Here is a 17433-nt window from a genome sequence, read left to right as displayed (position 1 = left end):
CGAATCTGGGTGGAGCTTGAGATACAAGACCCTGGAACGGCCATGGACTTGTGCAACAACGGAAATAGGATACTAGTATCCAATGATGGTCGTTCAGGGTGTCGGATCTCTTAATTCTCATCGATCCGCATGCTGTCAATTCGATCAATTCCTATTCGGTCGTAAATCGAGCTTCTAGAAGTACTAACTACTGAGTCTTTCTGCTTCGAACAAAGGTCAGACTCACACTCACTTTCTACACACACGCAGTCACCATGGGCGAATACTTGTCTCCCTCTGCTTCTACGCAAGCCAACGGCGTAGACTCCATGACCGAAAACGATCCCTTCCACGTGTTGATCGCCGGCGGCGGAGTGGTTGGTCTTACCATCGCACAAGGGTGCCGAGAGAATGGCATTCCCTTCACCATTTTCGAGAGGGACGCGTATGACGGAGAGCGAAGTCAGGGTTGGGCGCTCACTCTACACTGGTGCTTGGACCAAATGGAGAAGACAATCGGCCCAGAAAGGGCAGATAGTCTGCCGAGTGTACGTTGAGCGGTGTGGTGCTCCGAAGAACGTTCAACATGCTGACTGCGAGTCAGGCCCAAGTCACTACCTTGGACGGTGACGACAAGGGAAACTTCCTGTTCCTGGACGCTCGAAACTGTGAAGCCAAATACCGAATTCCACCGACCAAGAGACGGTTACGGCTGCACAGGCAGAAATTGCGGGACGTCTTAGTCTCCGGTCTCGACCTTCAGCAAGGCAAGAAGCTGGCCTCGTTTGAGACTCCAGCAGAGGGGGGTGTGATTGCCACATTCGCCGACGGCAGCGTGGCTAAAGGCTCTATACTCATTGGCGCCGATGGGAACAACTCAAATGTGCGAAGGAGCATGGGCATGGCCAACCCAAGCCTCAACAAGCTCCCTGTCAACCTGGTGGGTGTGGTGCGAGATTTCACTGCCGAACAAGCAGCTCCTATTCTCGAACTCGACCCTCTGCTCTTCCAGGCCTTGGATCCCGACACGGGCAACTATCTGTGGTTCTCTTTTCAGGAGGCCAACGACCATCCCGACGGGACCAAGTCATACAAAGCACTTGTCCTGGTCTCGTGGTTGGCCAAGGATCCCGTCAAGGATGCCATTCCAGAAACCCATGCCGAGAGAATCGCTGTGATGAAAAAACGGGCGGCCAACTTCGGCGAACCCTTGAGGAGTGCTGTGTTCGATATTCCCGATGACCTGGGATTCACGACCCGACTGCAATTGGCAGACTTCCCGCCTGAGCCATGGGACAATTTTGATGGACGAGTCACGTTGGCAGGAGATGCCGCACACGCCATGACAATGTATGTTGATTTCAGGTGTTCGAGTCGATGATCTAAGCTAACGTCTGGACAGGTATCGTGGAGAGGGTGCCAATCACGGAATCCTCGACGCTGCTCTTCTAGTAGACCAGTTGAAAGCCGTGCATCAGGGCAAGGTCTCGCTGAAGGAAGCCATCACAAAGTATGAAGAAGAGATGATACCGAGAACTCGTCGTGCTGTCTTGAAAAGCCGGCGAGCCGCGTTGGATGCCCATGAATGGGACAAGGTCAACGACGACTCACCTTGCGTTGGTGCTCGAGAAACCCCAGAAAGCGCGATCGTCGCAGCGAACTAGTTAGATGGCAGATAAGACGGCGTTGTTCATGACTGGTTTTGCATCTCTCTCTGACTCTGTTCCACTGGAACTGTTTCTCTGATACTAAGAGGAACATATGTCTCTCGCGGATAGCATTGTATAGACTGGGTGCATAGTAAGCCCACAAGTCACTCGGCAGGTCAGCGTTGCAAAGATACAGACTTCACATGATCATCAGCGCCGCCATACATCGAGCCTCCCGTAAGATCCATGCGAGATTTTGGGGGCAAGAGGAGCATAGCCCGTCTCGGCCACATCACATCTCTGTCCACTTGCTTATGGCCGACCCGGAAGCCTATCACGGCCGGAATCGGCTGCCCCCGGAAGCACATCCGGCGAAGAGACGGTCATGATGACGGAAACAACACAGGACGCTGGTATAAACAAGGCAACCAAGGCATCCAAGCCAGTTCAGCTGGATGAGAGTAAGATGATCGATGATCAGACCTGACCTTGAGACTTCGCCATGACGCAGCCGGACGACCTCGTCGAGCCACGCGAGCTCCGGAGCTGGTTCGCAGCTTCCATGTCAGAGCTCTATCGAAAAGAAGTTCCCTTGTACTCCTCCTTGTTGGACGTGGTGTCGAAAGTCAACCAAGACAAGCTGAAGAATGACGCCGCCCTGAGACAGGAGCTCGAGAATTCCGACTCCCTGGCGAGACTGGGCCTGGAACGCCATGGAGCCATCCGGCTAGGATCGGACGATGAACTGGTCGAGCTGACGGCTTTCTTGCGACTGCTGGACATGCATCCCGTGGGCTACTATGATCTGAGCGCCCCACCAGCACACCTCCCGATACACGCGACGTGCTTTCGCTCAGTGACACCCTCCTCGCTGAAGTACAGCCCTTTCCGGCTCTTCGTCTCGATTCTCCGTCCGGATCTGCTCCCTGCCGACCCGAGCATCCGGCAAATGGTCCAGACCTCGATACGCTCTCGGAAACTATTCCCTCCAGAGGTGGCCCAGTTGGTGGCCCAAGCAGCCTTGCACAATCATCAGCTACCGAGACATTCAGCCGAACAGCTCATCAAGCTCGCCATCCCGTCGTTCGCCTTCCACGCGCGATCCGCCCTGACTTCGAGCGAATACGCCCTGCTCGCCAAGTCATCCCTCCTTCTAGCCGACATCGTCGCGTTTCCCAATCCACACATCAACCACTTGACCCCGCGAACCTTGGATATCGACGCCGTTCAGGATGCTCTTGTGGCAGACCCGACGTTTGAGGCCAAGGCTGGTGGTATAGAGGGCCCGCCTCCGAGCAAGTGTCCCATCTTGCTCCGGCAGACAAGCTTTTGTGCTGTCGAAGAGACCGTCCCCTTCAGTGATGGCACGATCGGGAAACATGCCGCACGCTTCGGGGAGATTGAACAACGCGGCGCTGCCGTCACGCCCGCAGGTCGGGCTCTGTATGACAAGATGTTGGCCTCCAACTCGTGGGGTGCCTTGCTAGATAAGGACTGGGAGGCTTTGAGAACCTCGGGCCTCATATGGGTGCAGTATCGACCCGTTCCTGGAGCGCAGAAAGACAATGTCGTAGTGTCACAACCTGAAGGAGAGACGCTACTACCGACAATTGATCAAGTCATCTCCCAGCTTCTTGCTGATGGGAAGTTATTCTACGCCCATCAAATCTATGAGGACTTCCTCCCTTTGTCTGCCGCCGGCATCTTCCAGAGCAATCTTGGTACAAGCAGTCATCGAGATACTAGTCTGTGCACGGCCTCATCACCAACGCCTGGCGGTCCAGTTACAGGTAGAGAACAGCTGCAGGATGTCCTGGCCAGAGCCGGAGCTGTACTGAGAGATGAGATGGAAGTGTACAAGTCGGTCGAGGAGCAGAGTAAAAGAGAATGCGTGGAACTGTTTGGGATCAAGACCAGAGATTGAACCAGTACCTCAGATACTGGGAAGGGGGTATATGGTGTTACTCCAGTACTTCTCTACTCGGACAAGAGAGAGATAGGTCTGGATGCACTCCGACTCGACTTTTATACATAGTAAGGCACAATAAAAACCATCCCTTCTGGAGAAAGGAGGTTGTTTCGTCACTGGTCATCAGCTGCACACAAAGCTGTATAATCTTAGTAGACTGGGTCACCGATTCTTCTTCAGAATGCTCGTACAAGTCGCCGCTAGGCGTTGGTCTCGCAAGAGAATATTCAGTGTCTTCCATTTCATTCCATATCCATCAAGTGGCCATACTTCAAAATACATCGCATCTTTCCACAGCGTCCTGGATCGTTGTTCCCTATGCTGAGTCTATGCATACATGACGCCGGCACATATATTGCAAACACGCAGAAATGCCGTCACAAACAGGCCTTTGCAACGGTTTACTATCCCGAGAACCCCCAACGCTTTGACAGCCGTAGACTTGGTTATCCCAGCACCCGCATCTATGGGTAAAGTTGTTGAGTAGGGTATTGCTGTGGCTGTGGCTGTGGCTGTTGGTGGGATTGCTGGTACGGTTCGGTTTGCGGCTGTGGGCCGGTTTCCTTGGGATACTCCTGGACCGGTACGAACTGGGCGCCGCTACTGGCATTGCGGCGCTTTCTCATCAGAGCGAGGATAATGAATGCCGCGGCGACGGCAAATAGGACACTAGATGTGTGGAAGGTACCTTGTTAGTATGTAGAACACAAACCGGATCTTTGCTGGGAATTGACTCATCAGAGTAGGTAGATGACATCGCCAGCATCCAGAATGTGGAGAGTCAACCACAGTCAGGGTATAAAAAGAGGCTAAAGCAAGTTGCGTGTCGGCTGCGAAAACAGATGCCACTTACAACTCTGCGGCACCAAAGGCAGCGCTTGCTTGAGTCAACCCCACGCCGGCCTTGATGTTGGTATAGTCCGTGTCGAGCCACGTGGCAAGCGTGCTGCTGTTGTCGGCAAGCAGAGCGAATGCGACAAGCCACCAGAGAGTGGTGAACAATTCCAGCACGAGCAGGATGATCAGCGGCTTGCATTTCGCGTTGAGGTTGGGAATCAACCATGTTGCGACGGGAAGGTAGACAAGCGTCCAGGAAAACTATCGGCAAGGATGTAGAGTAAGCATAGTGCTGGATGTTGTTGCTGTTGCGTGCGGGAGGGACAATTTTGGGGGTATTTCAGACTCACAGCAAACCAAGTAAACCCGAAACCAGGATATGGGGTGACCTTGGGTGCAATGTTAGTCATTGTGCTTTGCATGTGATATGTTCCTAGGAAACTCACCAGAAACGCCGCGTTCGCACCTTGTAGGAACTCTGCCGCAGCCACGGCAGTCAAGATGAGGATCAGAAGGGCGAGCGCGCCCTGGGCGATGCGTATCCAGAAAATCCAGCCCGGTAGAGGCCAGCCTTGTGGTCGGTGACTGTAGGCCATAGTTACGCGATGGCTATTGTGTAGAGGTAAAGACCGTTGTGGGCAGCGACGAACGTAGGAACAAGAGCGACTTGGGTAGGGCAGCAAAAGGCGACAATGGGCACGACGAGAATTGAAAGCGAGTGAGGATAGAATACCTACCGCTGGGATAATGCCCATCTCTTAATACTTTCAGCCATCGTCTATAAATATCCAAGGGGTCTTGGGAATACGAACTCAAAACTGTACCTTGACTTCCCGACACGACCCCTCTTGCAGAACTGAGGGCGCAGGTAGGCGCGAAGTTGTGGTTAGCACAGCATTGCGAACGAGGCTCGACAAGAGCCTGAAGACGGGGGCGCGACGTGAAGCTCAACCCTAATTAGGAAGCATTTTGCAACTGGGCCAAGGTACACACCAGTGCCAGGAGACCCTGCCAGGCATCCATCACTTCATGGCGGCTTCTGCCCAGGATAAGGCGGTCAGAGAGGACACAGACCCTGGCACTCTCGCTTGACCGGCCAGTCCAGCCTTATGTGATACGGGATCTGAGGGACATGTAATTTCATGTTGTGCAAGGTGCACCAGAATAAACGGAAATATTGGGTTTTCAATAGTCGTTCATGTCGCAAAAGGGGATGATATTGTGACAGGGACGGATATAGTGGCGTTTGGGAAGCAAAGTTTGTGGAGGAGGTTTCGAAGCTGGGGAGAGTCGGGCTGTCGTAGACCAGAGGGGGCCATGTCGGGCCAATGACGGTCGAGGGTGGCTGCATACAAGGTCAATATCCGCAGAACGTGGAGATTTCATGTTTTCGGGGCCGTTTTCCTGGGTAGTTTGTACGCAACTTCACCTACTTAAGTTGAATTGGTCAATCCAATGAGCTCGTGGTTGCTGCAAGTCAAGGGAACGGACTGTTCCAGGCCAAGATTGCCGAAAAGATCTCAGCCTTGTCGGAGTCCAGTACGCATGCGCCGGGCCATGGTAGTTGAAGCCGGATATCCATATATGCATCTTGAAAGAGCGAATGGGAATGGGGATACCTTCTTCCCTTGTACGGATTTCTAGGCTTACGCGACGACCCAGCGATTCCATTTCAGATGTAGTGTGGCCAAATGAACGCCCGGGCTGGCAGTTGTTATGCGAACAAGCTCAAGAATCCAGATGCCAGTGATACGGAAGTCTCCATTGATTCTGCAAGCCATGTTGTACATATGACACACAGATAACAGCTCGAGCTTCGTCCAGGAGTCCTGAAGCTCCCCACAGCTGTGACGCGACTTCAAATCTTTCTATCTTCTCTTCCTTCGGTGCATGCCATCTATGCTTGAGCAGAAGTGGCGGCTTACTTTGTTGACACGATGTTTGAGCTGATCTGGTAAACATGTTGGCCGCACGCCCTGACATTGACTGAAAGGCGAAGAACCCAGCGGTTCAGGCGAGAATATACGATGGAGATTTGTGCGTTTTTTCGGTAATCTATGATCAGCATAATTCTGTGATTTCTTTCGGAAGCAGATGAACATCACGATGGAAGCCCCCGAAGTTAGCATAACAAAGTCGTCGGATGGGCATCGAAGCCGTCAGTCCACCTGCTCACCTTTTGCACAACAGAACGTAGCAGCATCGTGAAGCAATAGCGGTTTGTCACGCTGCGGTTGACATAGGCCAAGGACAGAAGTCATTCTGAGCAGGCCATCTGCCAGTGGTTCAGATTCGCAACATTCTTCGTAGTCTTGGAGGGCATCCCGATGCTCCTGACGAAATTCCATTGCTTGAGAAGGATCTCACCCAACCGTGCGAAAAGCATTCAATGTGAACATGTTTTTCCTCTCTGCTTGCATGGTCATGGCCATTCTTTCAAGTACCTATGCCTTGTGTGATGTCGTGATAGACTTTTTTGCTTCTATTGCTCTCAGACAGTCGCCGGGCGTCCGAATGCCGAGGGCTGTGTCAAAGAGGGAAAGGCTTCAACACGGGCAACAGACGACGGGAAGATTGTACATGGTTCGAATGGCTGCGATGGGAGAATGCCTTGAACCAGCGACCCAAAGAATGAGACTGGCTGCTGAGGTCTGTGAAAGCACGAGAGTCGAGGTGTATAACTGGGGTTCGACGAGCAGGAAGGATCTCGATAAGATAGAGGTAACTGCCTGTGGTCAGCCTTCAATTCCCCAATAGTTCGCGGGTGACGTTGGCATGGTCCTCGAGGAAGAGCAGCGGAGAGCAGCGGAGAGCAGCCGTGCAAATAGTAGTAGCTGAGGCAAATGCTGGTTCCCGTCGTGCGAGATTCGAGGATCCGAGACGCAGCATCCAGCAATTGCACCCTTTGTAGCGAGCGGAGAACCACTGCAGTGGCTGTTGAGCATACACGCTGCGCGTCTACAGGGGCTGCAGACAACTCCAACTCCAACCGCGTGTCGAGACGGAGCATTGTCTCCGAGTCTCGATCCGTGACATGGATCTAGTTGGCTGTCAAGAACATCATTCACGCAAAGACAGCTGTACTCAGTCATCCCCTTTTACGAGTTTAGGAGTCGTCTCATATGTTCTCGCTCTACTGTCTAGTAGTAGAGCATTGAAATTACAAGGGGCGCAGTTGTCGGAGGCTGGTGAACAATGCACACACCCGTGGGTGGCCCCTGTTTCAACGGCCCCCCGGGTTTCTCATGTTTTCATTAGAGGTTGGCTCTGTTTACTGTGGTAGTAATAACACTACCAGGTCCTGAATAAAGGAACAAAGGCTTCCTCCCCAGACTGAAGATCAATACCGCACTGACTTTGCATTCTCTTCGTCTTTGATCGTACATTCCATCAAACAGTTTGCAGTGGATTCACTTGCCCAGTATCTCGGTGCGCTGCCACAACCAAACTCATCCTTTCTTTACAAATCAAAGATGGCTACCCTCATTATGAATCTCTGGAAGAGAGAAGAGTGCAAGAACACAGATCCTTCGCTGGACCTCTGCGAAAAGTATACCAGCACATTCCAGACCGCCGGCATCCCATGCATCATCGGCCTATGGTACGTTACGCATCTACGCCTGCTGCTGCCGGCAATGCTGACATTCCCACAGCCTTTTCTTCCTCCTAACCATCATCCTATTCGTGATTGTCAGAAAGCGACGGAGACAACAGCACGCTGCTGAAGAAGCGAAACACAGAGAGATCGACGACGGGGTGGAGTTGACCAGGCAGTATCACATGAAGAATGAGCAGCAAGGACTAGGCATCATGGACACATTTCAAGAACCGCCACCAAAGTATCAGGCAGCGGTCTAGACTATCCGGACTTGGACTTCTCAATCTCCGCGATGATATCCTTCTCCAGACTCTCCGGTTTGGTCATGCTCGAGTATCGGTGCAGGACCTTTCCATCGCGACCGATCAAGAACTTTTCAAAATTCCACTTTATTCTCTTCAATCCCAACAGACCCGGCTTCTCTGTCTTCATCCATTCAAACACTGGTTCAGCCTTGTCCCCGTTCACATCTGTCTTTCCCAGGACAGGGAAGGTGACACCGTAGTTCACCTGACAGAACTCTTGGATCTGGTCATTCGAGCCAGGATCCTGCCCGCCGAACTGGTTGCAGGGGAATCCAATGATGACGAATTGACCCGGGTATTTCTCAGAGATCTTCTTGTTCAACTCTTCGAGCCCGGCAAACTGGGGGGTGAATCCGCACTTGGAGGCCGTGTTAACTGCGAGGACGACTTTGCCCTTGTGCTGCGACAAAGGATATTCTTGGCCGCGCTTGTCTTTGGGAGTGAAGTCGAAGAACGTGGTTGCGGAAGCCATGCTGGGCGTGCGTAGGGACGATGCCGCTGTAAAGGTTGAGGAAATGCGAGGGTTGCTGGTACTTGGTCTATTGCTGTGGTTGCGAGGTTGGATGGAGCGACAAGAAACGAAGAGCAGCGAGGAGGTAGAGATAACACTTTGGTGGAATGAAGATGCTTTCACCACAGGTATTTGGAATAGCGAAGAACGCCAGCCTTGCATGAGCGACTAGGGAAGGAGCCTTGACCCGTATAGAACCCACTTGACTGGTTGTGGCGAATATCGTTCCCTCTTTCTATCTGTCAATTCTAGGTGGCAGCAATGGCGCTGAGGTGATTGATTAGTATGTTAGTGCAGCGCAGTCGTTGGTACCAGTAGTAATTCAAATAACCTCGGCATTATTGTGAAGTCTCTGAAACAAATCGGTCATCACGCCACCACCGGTAAATGACTAAGATATCCAGGATCACGTGTCTGATACACGTGATCGCCACTATCGGTCCGAATAGACTGGAGCCGCAGCGGTGGTTACTTTCTTCAAGTTCATCCTCCGCCTCCAGATTCTATCGTATCGTGTCAACCAGCCGACGACCATGTCCTGTCTTCCGACCCTGGACTGTCTCACTGTCAGAGCACATCGACCCGACCTCATCCAGACCACCGCGTGGCCTGTTCCTTGACTCTCCCTAGAGACCCGGTGTGGTCGTGTCATCTCATTGGCGCGGGAAAACTGTCAGCTATCCTCGCTCAAACCTCCCCCGTGTTGGAATGACCCTTGGACACGGGTAGCTGATTTCTGCTTTCGAGCAAGACTGCGGGGTCGACCAATGAATATGGGGAGGACTTCGTCTGAAAGCTTGCTCTTGGGTATCAGGGTTTTGAATGATGATAATCTGCGCGCCCAGCAGCGAAGGTATGGTAGTGTTAGGCGAAAGTGAGTCTGGAAGACGTATATATGGCCGCCGCGGCGCAGGTCCCAGTCTAGTTTTGGCTCGTCGTCTCCCATACTGATATCCCTACTCGTGAGACGTCTGTTCAATCCCACCAGCTCACCCAGTCGAGCCCCAGTGTATCCAAAGATCTCTTCTCTGCGTTGCTCACTTGACTTGGAATCCGAAGGCAAAGGCTGCCAGCGCCGCTGACCATTTCGTCAGCATTCTCCAACTTCCCGTGTAGGGCTTCGTCACATCGACCACTAAGGCTCATGTCCATCTGACCACATACCACTGACAAGCCCTACATCGCCACAGGGCCACAAGAACATACAAGATGTCTGGCGCATTCACCATGCCTCACGCCCTGACAGGCGGGCCAGGATACAAAGCGAACCCAACATACGACGAGTTCCTGCGCAAACACAGCGCAGTGTACCGACGCCACAGTGCGGCGTCGAACGCGATGGATGGCGACCGCCGAGCGTCGCAGGCTGCATTGGACGAGCACGCCGCCGCCGCCGCACAGGCCGTACAAAACGTCGAGGCGGGCCGGCGAGGCTCGCTGACGGTTGCCGGAGGAGGAGCTGCCACCGCGAACTCGAGAAAGGGCAGCGTCGCAGTCGCCAGCGACGTGACGCGCAAGGACAGCATTTTCGGCCTCGAGTCCACGGCTGGCACGAGGATGAGCGAGGAGCGTCGGCCCAGCACTTCGCTTGCTAGTGACTTGCTTCACAAAATCAAGGGCGACCATCACAAGTGAGCCCTAGTCGCATCGACGCTCATCTTCGTGTTCAGAGTTTCTCTGGCTTTCAGGGGTATTGAGGGACATTTCCATGGTCCAGTTTGTCGCGGTGTTGATAGGTCGATGATGTACCGGGGGGTCGGTCATCATCACTGTTGACGAGTTTCCGGTCTTGACACTATGTTTACGGTCAGTTACCAGTATGTTCTTTGCTGGACGGGACGGAAACCCTCGCAGCAGGGCAGTGGCTTGGGTCAATATCTTGGATCGAGCATCCGGATCTGTTTCCCTAGGTAAACATTGACCACACTTTGTTGATTCATTGTCCTCTCTCTTCCGAAGTTCGATAATGGCCGGCCTTTCCGCCAGATCAGGTCCCTTGTAGAGATTTCTTTCTGCAGCCGGCGTGCGCAATAGACACTGAATTTCCAGTCTTCATCAAGTACCGAGGAGAGAGTAGCGATTCGACGGCGCACTGACTTCTGACGGACATGGTCGATCTGGTTTCTGGCGGGCAGAACAGGCAGGGTTGATTACATTAATTGGGACAGGTAGGTAGGTAGGTGAGAGGGCTCTCTGTGCTACGCAAAGGGCCCTCGAACTTCATCTGCTTCTCTTAGTTCTTTTCTCGAAGTGCCATACTAGTAGGGGGCTGATGTTCTTTTCCGCTACCTGCTCCTCTGCTCGTCTCTGGCCTCCCGTTCTTTGTTCACTCCTTTAGCCTTTCCAGCTCAATCCCTGATCGATTATCCATCCGTAGTCCACGGCTAGAAGAACAACGCATGGCACACTTTCCATTTCCTATTTTCCGCGCTCCCTCGCCAGGTGTGGCAAGCCCAGCTCAGCCCATTAAACACCCTCTGCAAGCACCACACGCGCTCCTGTACGCTTATGAGCCCACTCGAAGCACATGAGAAAGGGAACCTCCCGCAGAGACAGAGAGAAAAAGAGAGCCACCCATGACCGGTGACGCATCTGGTCAAGACAACTCCCTCGATCCCTGATCTGTCGGCAGGAAAAGGCGGTGATAATATGTGCAATTGTGGGAATGTGCCCCCCTTCGATGGCCGGTGACTTTGTCAATCCCCAGCATGAAGAGAGCGAGCAAGTTCCCTTTCTGTATCCCTTACTCGGTCTATGGATTTTCGCACTTTGGGTAGTTCTTTTTCGCCTTTTTCGCTGGATCTCTGATCATGTCTCAATTTTCCTGAAAATGAATGTAAGCAAGCCCTCCGCCGAAGACACGCACTCCGATTTCGCCGACGCTGCCTAAGGAAATCAAGGAAGGATGGATGGTCCCATCCACCTCCTTCTCTGAAAGGGGAAAACGTTGCTTCTGCTCGCTCGATAAAAACAGAAAACATGGAAGAGTAAAAACAAGACCACACCGTCCTCGGACATTGGGAAGATGACACGATTGACGTTCGGTTCGGAGGTCTTCCAAGCCAGGACCGTGGTCATATCAGCAGCGTCCCTAAAGGAAGCGCCGTCAATTGGCACGCGACAGACATTGGCCGAGTATCATTACAGCACCAGTCGTTGAAGATTCTTTTGGATCAAAATATCTTGTACATCTTCCATGGTAGCCTTCAAAAGATTGGTGTCGGTGGCGTTGGTGAAGTGGATGTAGATCTCTCGGTTATTGTTGCGGTTCAGGGCTCGGAAGCGGTTGGCAAAGTACTCTTTGGCAGCTTCTTCATCATCATCATCTCCTTTGTAGTCCGTGAAGTGTGCCGACAGCGGAGAGATTTTGAGTTTCTCGTGGAAGAGATCGATTTTGTTGAGGAACAAGATGATAGGCTTCTCCTTGAACCATTCTCCATTGACCAATGACTCAAAGAGCATGAGAGCCTCGTGCATCTGATTGGCGTTCACATCTTCCACCAGACATTGGTCGTAACCGGAGAGTGCAGCCATGAACAGGAGACACTGAACACCCTCGAAGCAGTGAATCCATTTCTTGCGTTCAGATCTCTGACCTCCAACATCCATCATGCGGAAAGTCAGATCGCGAAGCTCGAAGACAGTCTCGGTGATGCCAGTGGTGCGCAGTCTCGCATGAAGCATATCCTGGTCATCGGGGATCCAGCCTGGTTCAAACATGCGCTCGATGTTCTGGAAATAGAAGCTCAGATTGTCGTGGAGCGCAAACTCGTGCCCTTTCGCGACGGCTTTCTGAACGCCTGCGTCTTTCCACAGTGTGAGCATGGCCTCTTTGACTCTCTTGTCCCGGAACGCCTCATGAGCATCCACATCGGCATTGACGGATTCAAGCAATTCGGCACGAGCTTCATTGGCTTCGTTTTCGAAATCGATCTTTTCATCCTGCATGATCTCGTAGAGTACACGGAAGGCGACAACGACATTGGAGTAGATGACTGCTTTGACTTGGACTCTTTCATCGTCCTGAAAGCCACTGGAATGGATGATTCGCATTTGTTTTATTATGGTAGATTTGCCTGACTCGCCCGCACCTGGAAGAGAACGCCTCGTCAGCTTAGTCCTCAAGGCTGATTGCACAAGAAGAGTTGCCGCGTACCTAACAGCAAGATCTTGACTGTCCGAGCATCAGCCTTTCGATCATGTCGCAGTTGGCGCTCAATCTTTGCGTTCTGTGCGGAAGCCTCCTTTGCATGAGGGTCTAACTTGGAACCCGTACACCCCATCGTTGTTCTTGCTACGGCTGGCTTGAAGGCACCGAAGGAGAGAGTCTACGGGAGCTGTGGTAGAGTTTGAGGCTCGATCAGGTACGGTCGGGGGTTGAGGCCTCTCTCATTCTCGATTGAAGCCTGCAGCTTCGGGTAGAGAAAAGAGCAGGATCGGGAGCTGCGTGTCGGCAGAGGAGACGAATCTAGGAGGGCAGCTTGCTGTTAGAAAACTGTTGATCGATTCTCAACAATGTGTTAAAGCATCGGATGGCACTCACCTGGACAAGTCGACGACCGTCAGCGATGAGAAGTGATAGTTTTCCCTATGCGGTGTTGAAGCACCCGGAGTGGTGTCGTCTCGCACATCACAGCCTGGGGCAGGCGATGCCAGATCAGGAGATGCTTGGTTAGGTTGTAGGCAATTACCAGAGTAGTGAAGAAGAATGGAGGCAAGTTGGCTGGTGCAATGCCATGCGACAAGGGTCTTTTGCAACTAGAGGAACGTCCTGCGATGAGTGGCCCGGGGAAGAACGGGCACGAACTCCATTCGACATGGGGTTGATGGGCCAAGAGGGACTGACAAGGGCCAAGCCGCAACTAACAGCGCATAGAGGGTTCTCCTAGGGGTCTTGATGGGCTACCCTACCTGCAGGCTGTGTGGGCTGCCGATGCCTGAGGGCGCCGGTCACCAAGTGGAGGCTAGGGTGCTTCTATAGGTAGGTAGGGGAAGAACAGGTAGCGGCCAGCCTACTGTGGCAGAGCGCGAGAAGCACGGTCAGGCACGGCCGCAGACAAGGGAGAGGCCTGTTGGCGTGGCTTTGGGGGCTCCTTAGGCTCCTTAGGCTGCCACTGGCTCGCCACCCCCAGAGTCAGTCTGAGGGCAGAACAACAAGGTTAGATACGTACCTCGGAAAGACGGGTCATGCTTTGTTCTTATTCATCATACCTACTCTGTACCTTTATCTCAGATTTATATTGATGGCGAAAGCAATTGACTGCCGACTCCAGTGCAGTGCATTGCAGTGTGCAACAGGCGGTGCTAACCAGCAAGGCCCGATACTGCCACTACGGCTTCGCAGAGGCCCAAGTGCAACAGTGTTCCTCCTCGGCGTGACGTGTAGTGCGGTCACCTTACCTCTATCCACTCACTGCATGTCTATCTCTCTCTCTTTCTGCCGATGCCATCGGGTCGATCCAGAGAGCCTTGAGAAGAAGGTCCTCTCACCACATTGCAGCTCTTTACTCGGTCTGTTGCTCACGTACTAACATGCAGGGTCGTAGCAGAAGATCCCATTGTCGCAGCCTCCTTTCGTTCCTACCACGAAACCGCGCACTTCCCATACTCAGATGATAGCGATAGGGACAAGAGCCCCCAACAGCAACTGAAACGATCCTGGTGCTACGGTATATTGTGGACCTACCCTGTTGAAGTTTGATGAAGAGCCGGGGCTAATATACCTTGCAGCAACATGGCAACAAGCATAATGACAGTCCGCAAAGTGAGTATTCCACCGTACACAGGTACCAGCTGGGTTTGAATGCACACGTGGCTACTTGGGTCCCCGATCCCTGCTCTGACAACTTACTGGAAGGTCAGCAGATACGAACCAGGGTTGGCGCGTGGTATCTGGCAGCTTTAGTGCTGAACTCCTATTCCTCCTCCCATCACCACCTTCTGCCCTCTCAATACGTGAATTGGCAAAATGCTTGAGCGTTATGCACATACTACTGCTTCCAGTCACCAGTCATCAGGCGGTAGCCGTACGGACCGCCACCTGGTCCTCCTCGCTTAAAAGGTAATTGATCCATCTACCATGGCCAGAAACCATGATCCTGGGCGACAAAAGTGCCGTTTGGGCTTTTTCCGTCGGCATCGACGATCAAGTCGCACGCGGCAATGATGCCATCTTCCGGCTTCCCAGCGCCATCAGCGTAGCCATTTATATTGGTTGCCCTGAACCCGGGACAGACGACGTTGACTTTGAAACCTTGTTTGCCATATTGGACCGAATACATGGCGGCGAGCATGTTCAGCGCGGCCTTGGACGTCGAGTAGGGCTTGCTGTCTGATCCGTAAAAGGGGAAGGACGGATCGAGCATGTTTCCGATGGACCCGATGCCGGACGACATGAACAAAAGCCGAGGGGCCCGGGACTTCTTGAGCAATGGGATGAAGGCCTCGGTAGTCACAGCGGTGCCGATGAGGTTTGTCTCGAAGACCCCTCGCATCTGTTCGCGCAGACCGCCACCGGCGGTGATAATAGCGGCATTGTTGAAGAGGACGTCGAGGCGACCGTAGCTCTCGTCCACCCGCTGGGCGGCGCGAGTGATGGATTCGTCCGAGTCAATGTCGATGACCAGGGGGACGACGGACGTGCCTTTTGCGAGGCTCGCAATGCTGCCGGCGGCCTTGTGGCCACTCTCCGGGTTTCTGCACCCCAGGAGGATGACGTAGTCGGTCTGTTCCGCCGCCAGCTTCTTGACCGCTTCATATCCGAGTCCCTGGTTGGCACCGGTGATGAGAACAACTGTCTGACTCGGAGACGCCATGATGCGAGCGAGCACAAGAAAGGGTTTTCTGCAAAAGAACTTTTCAAACAAATTTGAGACTTTGTGGACTGGGGCCGTTGGACTCGATGACTTTTTGTGTCTAAGGGAGGGTGGGGGAAAGGAGTAGTGTTGGGTCTTATATACTGGAGGGCTTCGCTGTGAATTGCCATTTCCCGTCCGCTTTCGTCCGTTTCGGTCCTGCGTCTGGATAGATTTCTAAGCCTTCCTAACCCAGAATATGCCATTGATTTATTTAATGGGGCTATGGCACGTATCGACTTGGTTCTCCCAAAACAGCTAGTACTGTGCAATACAAAAAGGGGTTCCACGGCATATAGTCCGTGGTTAGTTCGCGAGACGGTCAGAGTAGCGATTACGAGGGATACGAGTTATCATAATGAGGAAACAGTCAGTCATCTACCAGGTATCTTCCTATGTTTTGTCTGCTAGACGGCCATATCAAATTCTTTCAGCTCGTCCGCATTGGATGCCAGCGTCTTGACAGTCCACTTCCACAAGTCGTCCTGCTTTGCGGTATCATAGCTTTCCACGCTCGACTCGATCTGCTTTCTCCCTTCGTAGTAGACACCACTGGTGGTGGTATCTTGGCCCGCAACCCAGGCTAGATTCGCTCCCGACTCTTGTGGGAGATGAACGTTCTTGGATACCAAGATTCGGAGGATGCCAACCACCCTGGGGAGAATGTAACTCCAGAGAAAGCGGACGAAGGCAGGATACTCGCGCGCCAGGCCTGTGCCTGGCATCATGCCTGGGTCGAAGGCGACGATGGTCCATTGCCTGGCCGGCGAAGCACCCAGTCTGCGAAACAATGCGTACGTCCACAAGACGTTACAGAGCTTGCTGGTGGTGTACCGCTGGGTGCCCGGGTCCTTCAGCGCCTCTCCCGCCGGATGAGCCAGCCTCTCTGCGGTGGTGTAATGGGCGTCCGGGAGGCCGGTCTTGCGCGCAGGATCATGACCATCACTGGCGGTGACGACGATGCGCGCCTCGGCTGCCAGATGAGGCTGCAAGAGGTGGAAGAGGAGGGCGTGGCCGACGTGATTGACGCCGAACGTCGCCTCGATCCCGTCACTGGTGTATTTCACTCCCTCGGGCACCTGGATTCCCGCGTTGAGGAGAAGCATTGAGATCGGTGCGTACTGTTCTTGCTCCAAGTGATTCACAAATGCCCTGATATTGTCCTGGCTGCCGAGGTCAAGGGGCACGAATCGCACATGGCGGTGACCTGTAGCTTTCTGGATCGCAGCCGCCACGGAACCCGTGTCTTTGCGTGAGGCTATTATGATGGTAGACGCCCTGAATTGGCTTGCAAGAGTCGAGGCGGCATAGAACCCTAGGCCCGTGGTGCCACCGGTCACGAGAATCGTGCTTGCTGCGTCGGCCATTCCCTGCGGACGTTGCCAGAAGCTCTAGGAGGAGGAGATGGGGGAGGTTGAGATTGAGGTTTCATGGCCACGGGCACGATGCACCTTGACTCTGGGTAGATATACATCGGACGGGGGAGATTTGTTCGTCCGTGGTCGGTCATGTCTGTTGGTATGGTAGTTCAGGAGAACTCGATCGCGAGAGACGATAAACCTGAATAGTCCAGATGAGCCCCATTGTCCCCATGTGGATCCATCTGGTTGATTGGAGAACGGCACTGTCTTCAAGGGTGCGAGGCGAGGGAGCCTTTATACCTACCTCTAGGTAGCCTTAAGCCCCTGGGGAGATGATAAGGCTGCAGTGGGGGAGCATATTATTAAGCCA

At 53.2% G+C, this 17433-nt stretch overlaps 9 protein-coding genes across 9 annotated transcripts; 4 read left to right on the top strand and 5 right to left on the bottom strand.

The window, feature by feature from the left end:
• Positions 1-254: 254 nt before the first annotated feature.
• Positions 255-1643, top strand: A1O1_02145 (uncharacterized protein; the record flags this gene model as incomplete). Its single annotated transcript, XM_007723056.1, has 3 exons — positions 255-527; positions 584-1329; positions 1382-1643. 3 exons carry the CDS (start codon positions 255-257, stop codon positions 1641-1643), a joined length of 1281 nt encoding a protein of 426 aa, XP_007721246.1.
• A 487-nt stretch (positions 1644-2130) lies between these two features.
• On the top strand, positions 2131-3552 carry A1O1_02144 (uncharacterized protein; the record flags this gene model as incomplete). The annotated part of the gene is made up of 1 exon (XM_007723055.1): positions 2131-3552. The coding sequence occupies one exon, from the start codon at positions 2131-2133 to the stop codon at positions 3550-3552; it is 1422 nt and encodes a 473-aa protein (XP_007721245.1).
• An 894-nt stretch (positions 3553-4446) lies between these two features.
• A1O1_02143 (uncharacterized protein) lies at positions 4447-5030 on the bottom strand (the record flags this gene model as incomplete). Its single annotated transcript, XM_007723054.1, has 3 exons — positions 4447-4695; positions 4785-4823; positions 4881-5030. The coding sequence occupies 3 exons, from the start codon at positions 5028-5030 to the stop codon at positions 4447-4449; spliced, it is 438 nt and encodes a 145-aa protein (XP_007721244.1).
• Positions 5031-7922: 2892 nt separating this feature from the next.
• On the top strand, positions 7923-8292 carry A1O1_02142 (uncharacterized protein; the record flags this gene model as incomplete). The annotated part of the gene is made up of 2 exons (XM_007723053.1): positions 7923-8035; positions 8088-8292. The coding sequence occupies 2 exons, from the start codon at positions 7923-7925 to the stop codon at positions 8290-8292; spliced, it is 318 nt and encodes a 105-aa protein (XP_007721243.1).
• A 1-nt stretch (position 8293) lies between these two features.
• On the bottom strand, positions 8294-8809 carry A1O1_02141 (glutathione peroxidase; the record flags this gene model as incomplete). The annotated part of the gene is made up of 1 exon (XM_007723052.1): positions 8294-8809. The coding sequence occupies one exon, from the start codon at positions 8807-8809 to the stop codon at positions 8294-8296; it is 516 nt and encodes a 171-aa protein (XP_007721242.1).
• Positions 8810-10075: 1266 nt separating this feature from the next.
• A1O1_02140 (uncharacterized protein) lies at positions 10076-10483 on the top strand (the record flags this gene model as incomplete). The annotated part of the gene is made up of 1 exon (XM_007723051.1): positions 10076-10483. The coding sequence occupies one exon, from the start codon at positions 10076-10078 to the stop codon at positions 10481-10483; it is 408 nt and encodes a 135-aa protein (XP_007721241.1).
• Positions 10484-11989: 1506 nt separating this feature from the next.
• A1O1_02139 (uncharacterized protein) lies at positions 11990-13131 on the bottom strand (the record flags this gene model as incomplete). The annotated part of the gene is made up of 2 exons (XM_007723050.1): positions 11990-12939; positions 13005-13131. 2 exons carry the CDS (start codon positions 13129-13131, stop codon positions 11990-11992), a joined length of 1077 nt encoding a protein of 358 aa, XP_007721240.1.
• Positions 13132-14922: 1791 nt separating this feature from the next.
• On the bottom strand, positions 14923-15663 carry A1O1_02138 (uncharacterized protein; the record flags this gene model as incomplete). The annotated part of the gene is made up of 1 exon (XM_007723049.1): positions 14923-15663. The coding sequence occupies one exon, from the start codon at positions 15661-15663 to the stop codon at positions 14923-14925; it is 741 nt and encodes a 246-aa protein (XP_007721239.1).
• A 446-nt stretch (positions 15664-16109) lies between these two features.
• A1O1_02137 (uncharacterized protein) lies at positions 16110-17069 on the bottom strand (the record flags this gene model as incomplete). Its single annotated transcript, XM_007723048.1, has 1 exon — positions 16110-17069. One exon carries the CDS (start codon positions 17067-17069, stop codon positions 16110-16112), a length of 960 nt encoding a protein of 319 aa, XP_007721238.1.
• Between the last annotated feature and the right edge of the window lie 364 nt (positions 17070-17433).

The sequence above is a fragment of the Capronia coronata genome (assembly GCF_000585585.1).
Source record: "Capronia coronata CBS 617.96 chromosome Unknown acBCG-supercont1.2, whole genome shotgun sequence".
In the NCBI taxonomy this organism is placed as follows: Eukaryota; Fungi; Ascomycota; class Eurotiomycetes; order Chaetothyriales; family Herpotrichiellaceae; genus Capronia; species Capronia coronata.
Note: the sequence above shows the minus strand (reverse complement) of the source record. Positions and strands in the feature narration are given on the sequence as shown.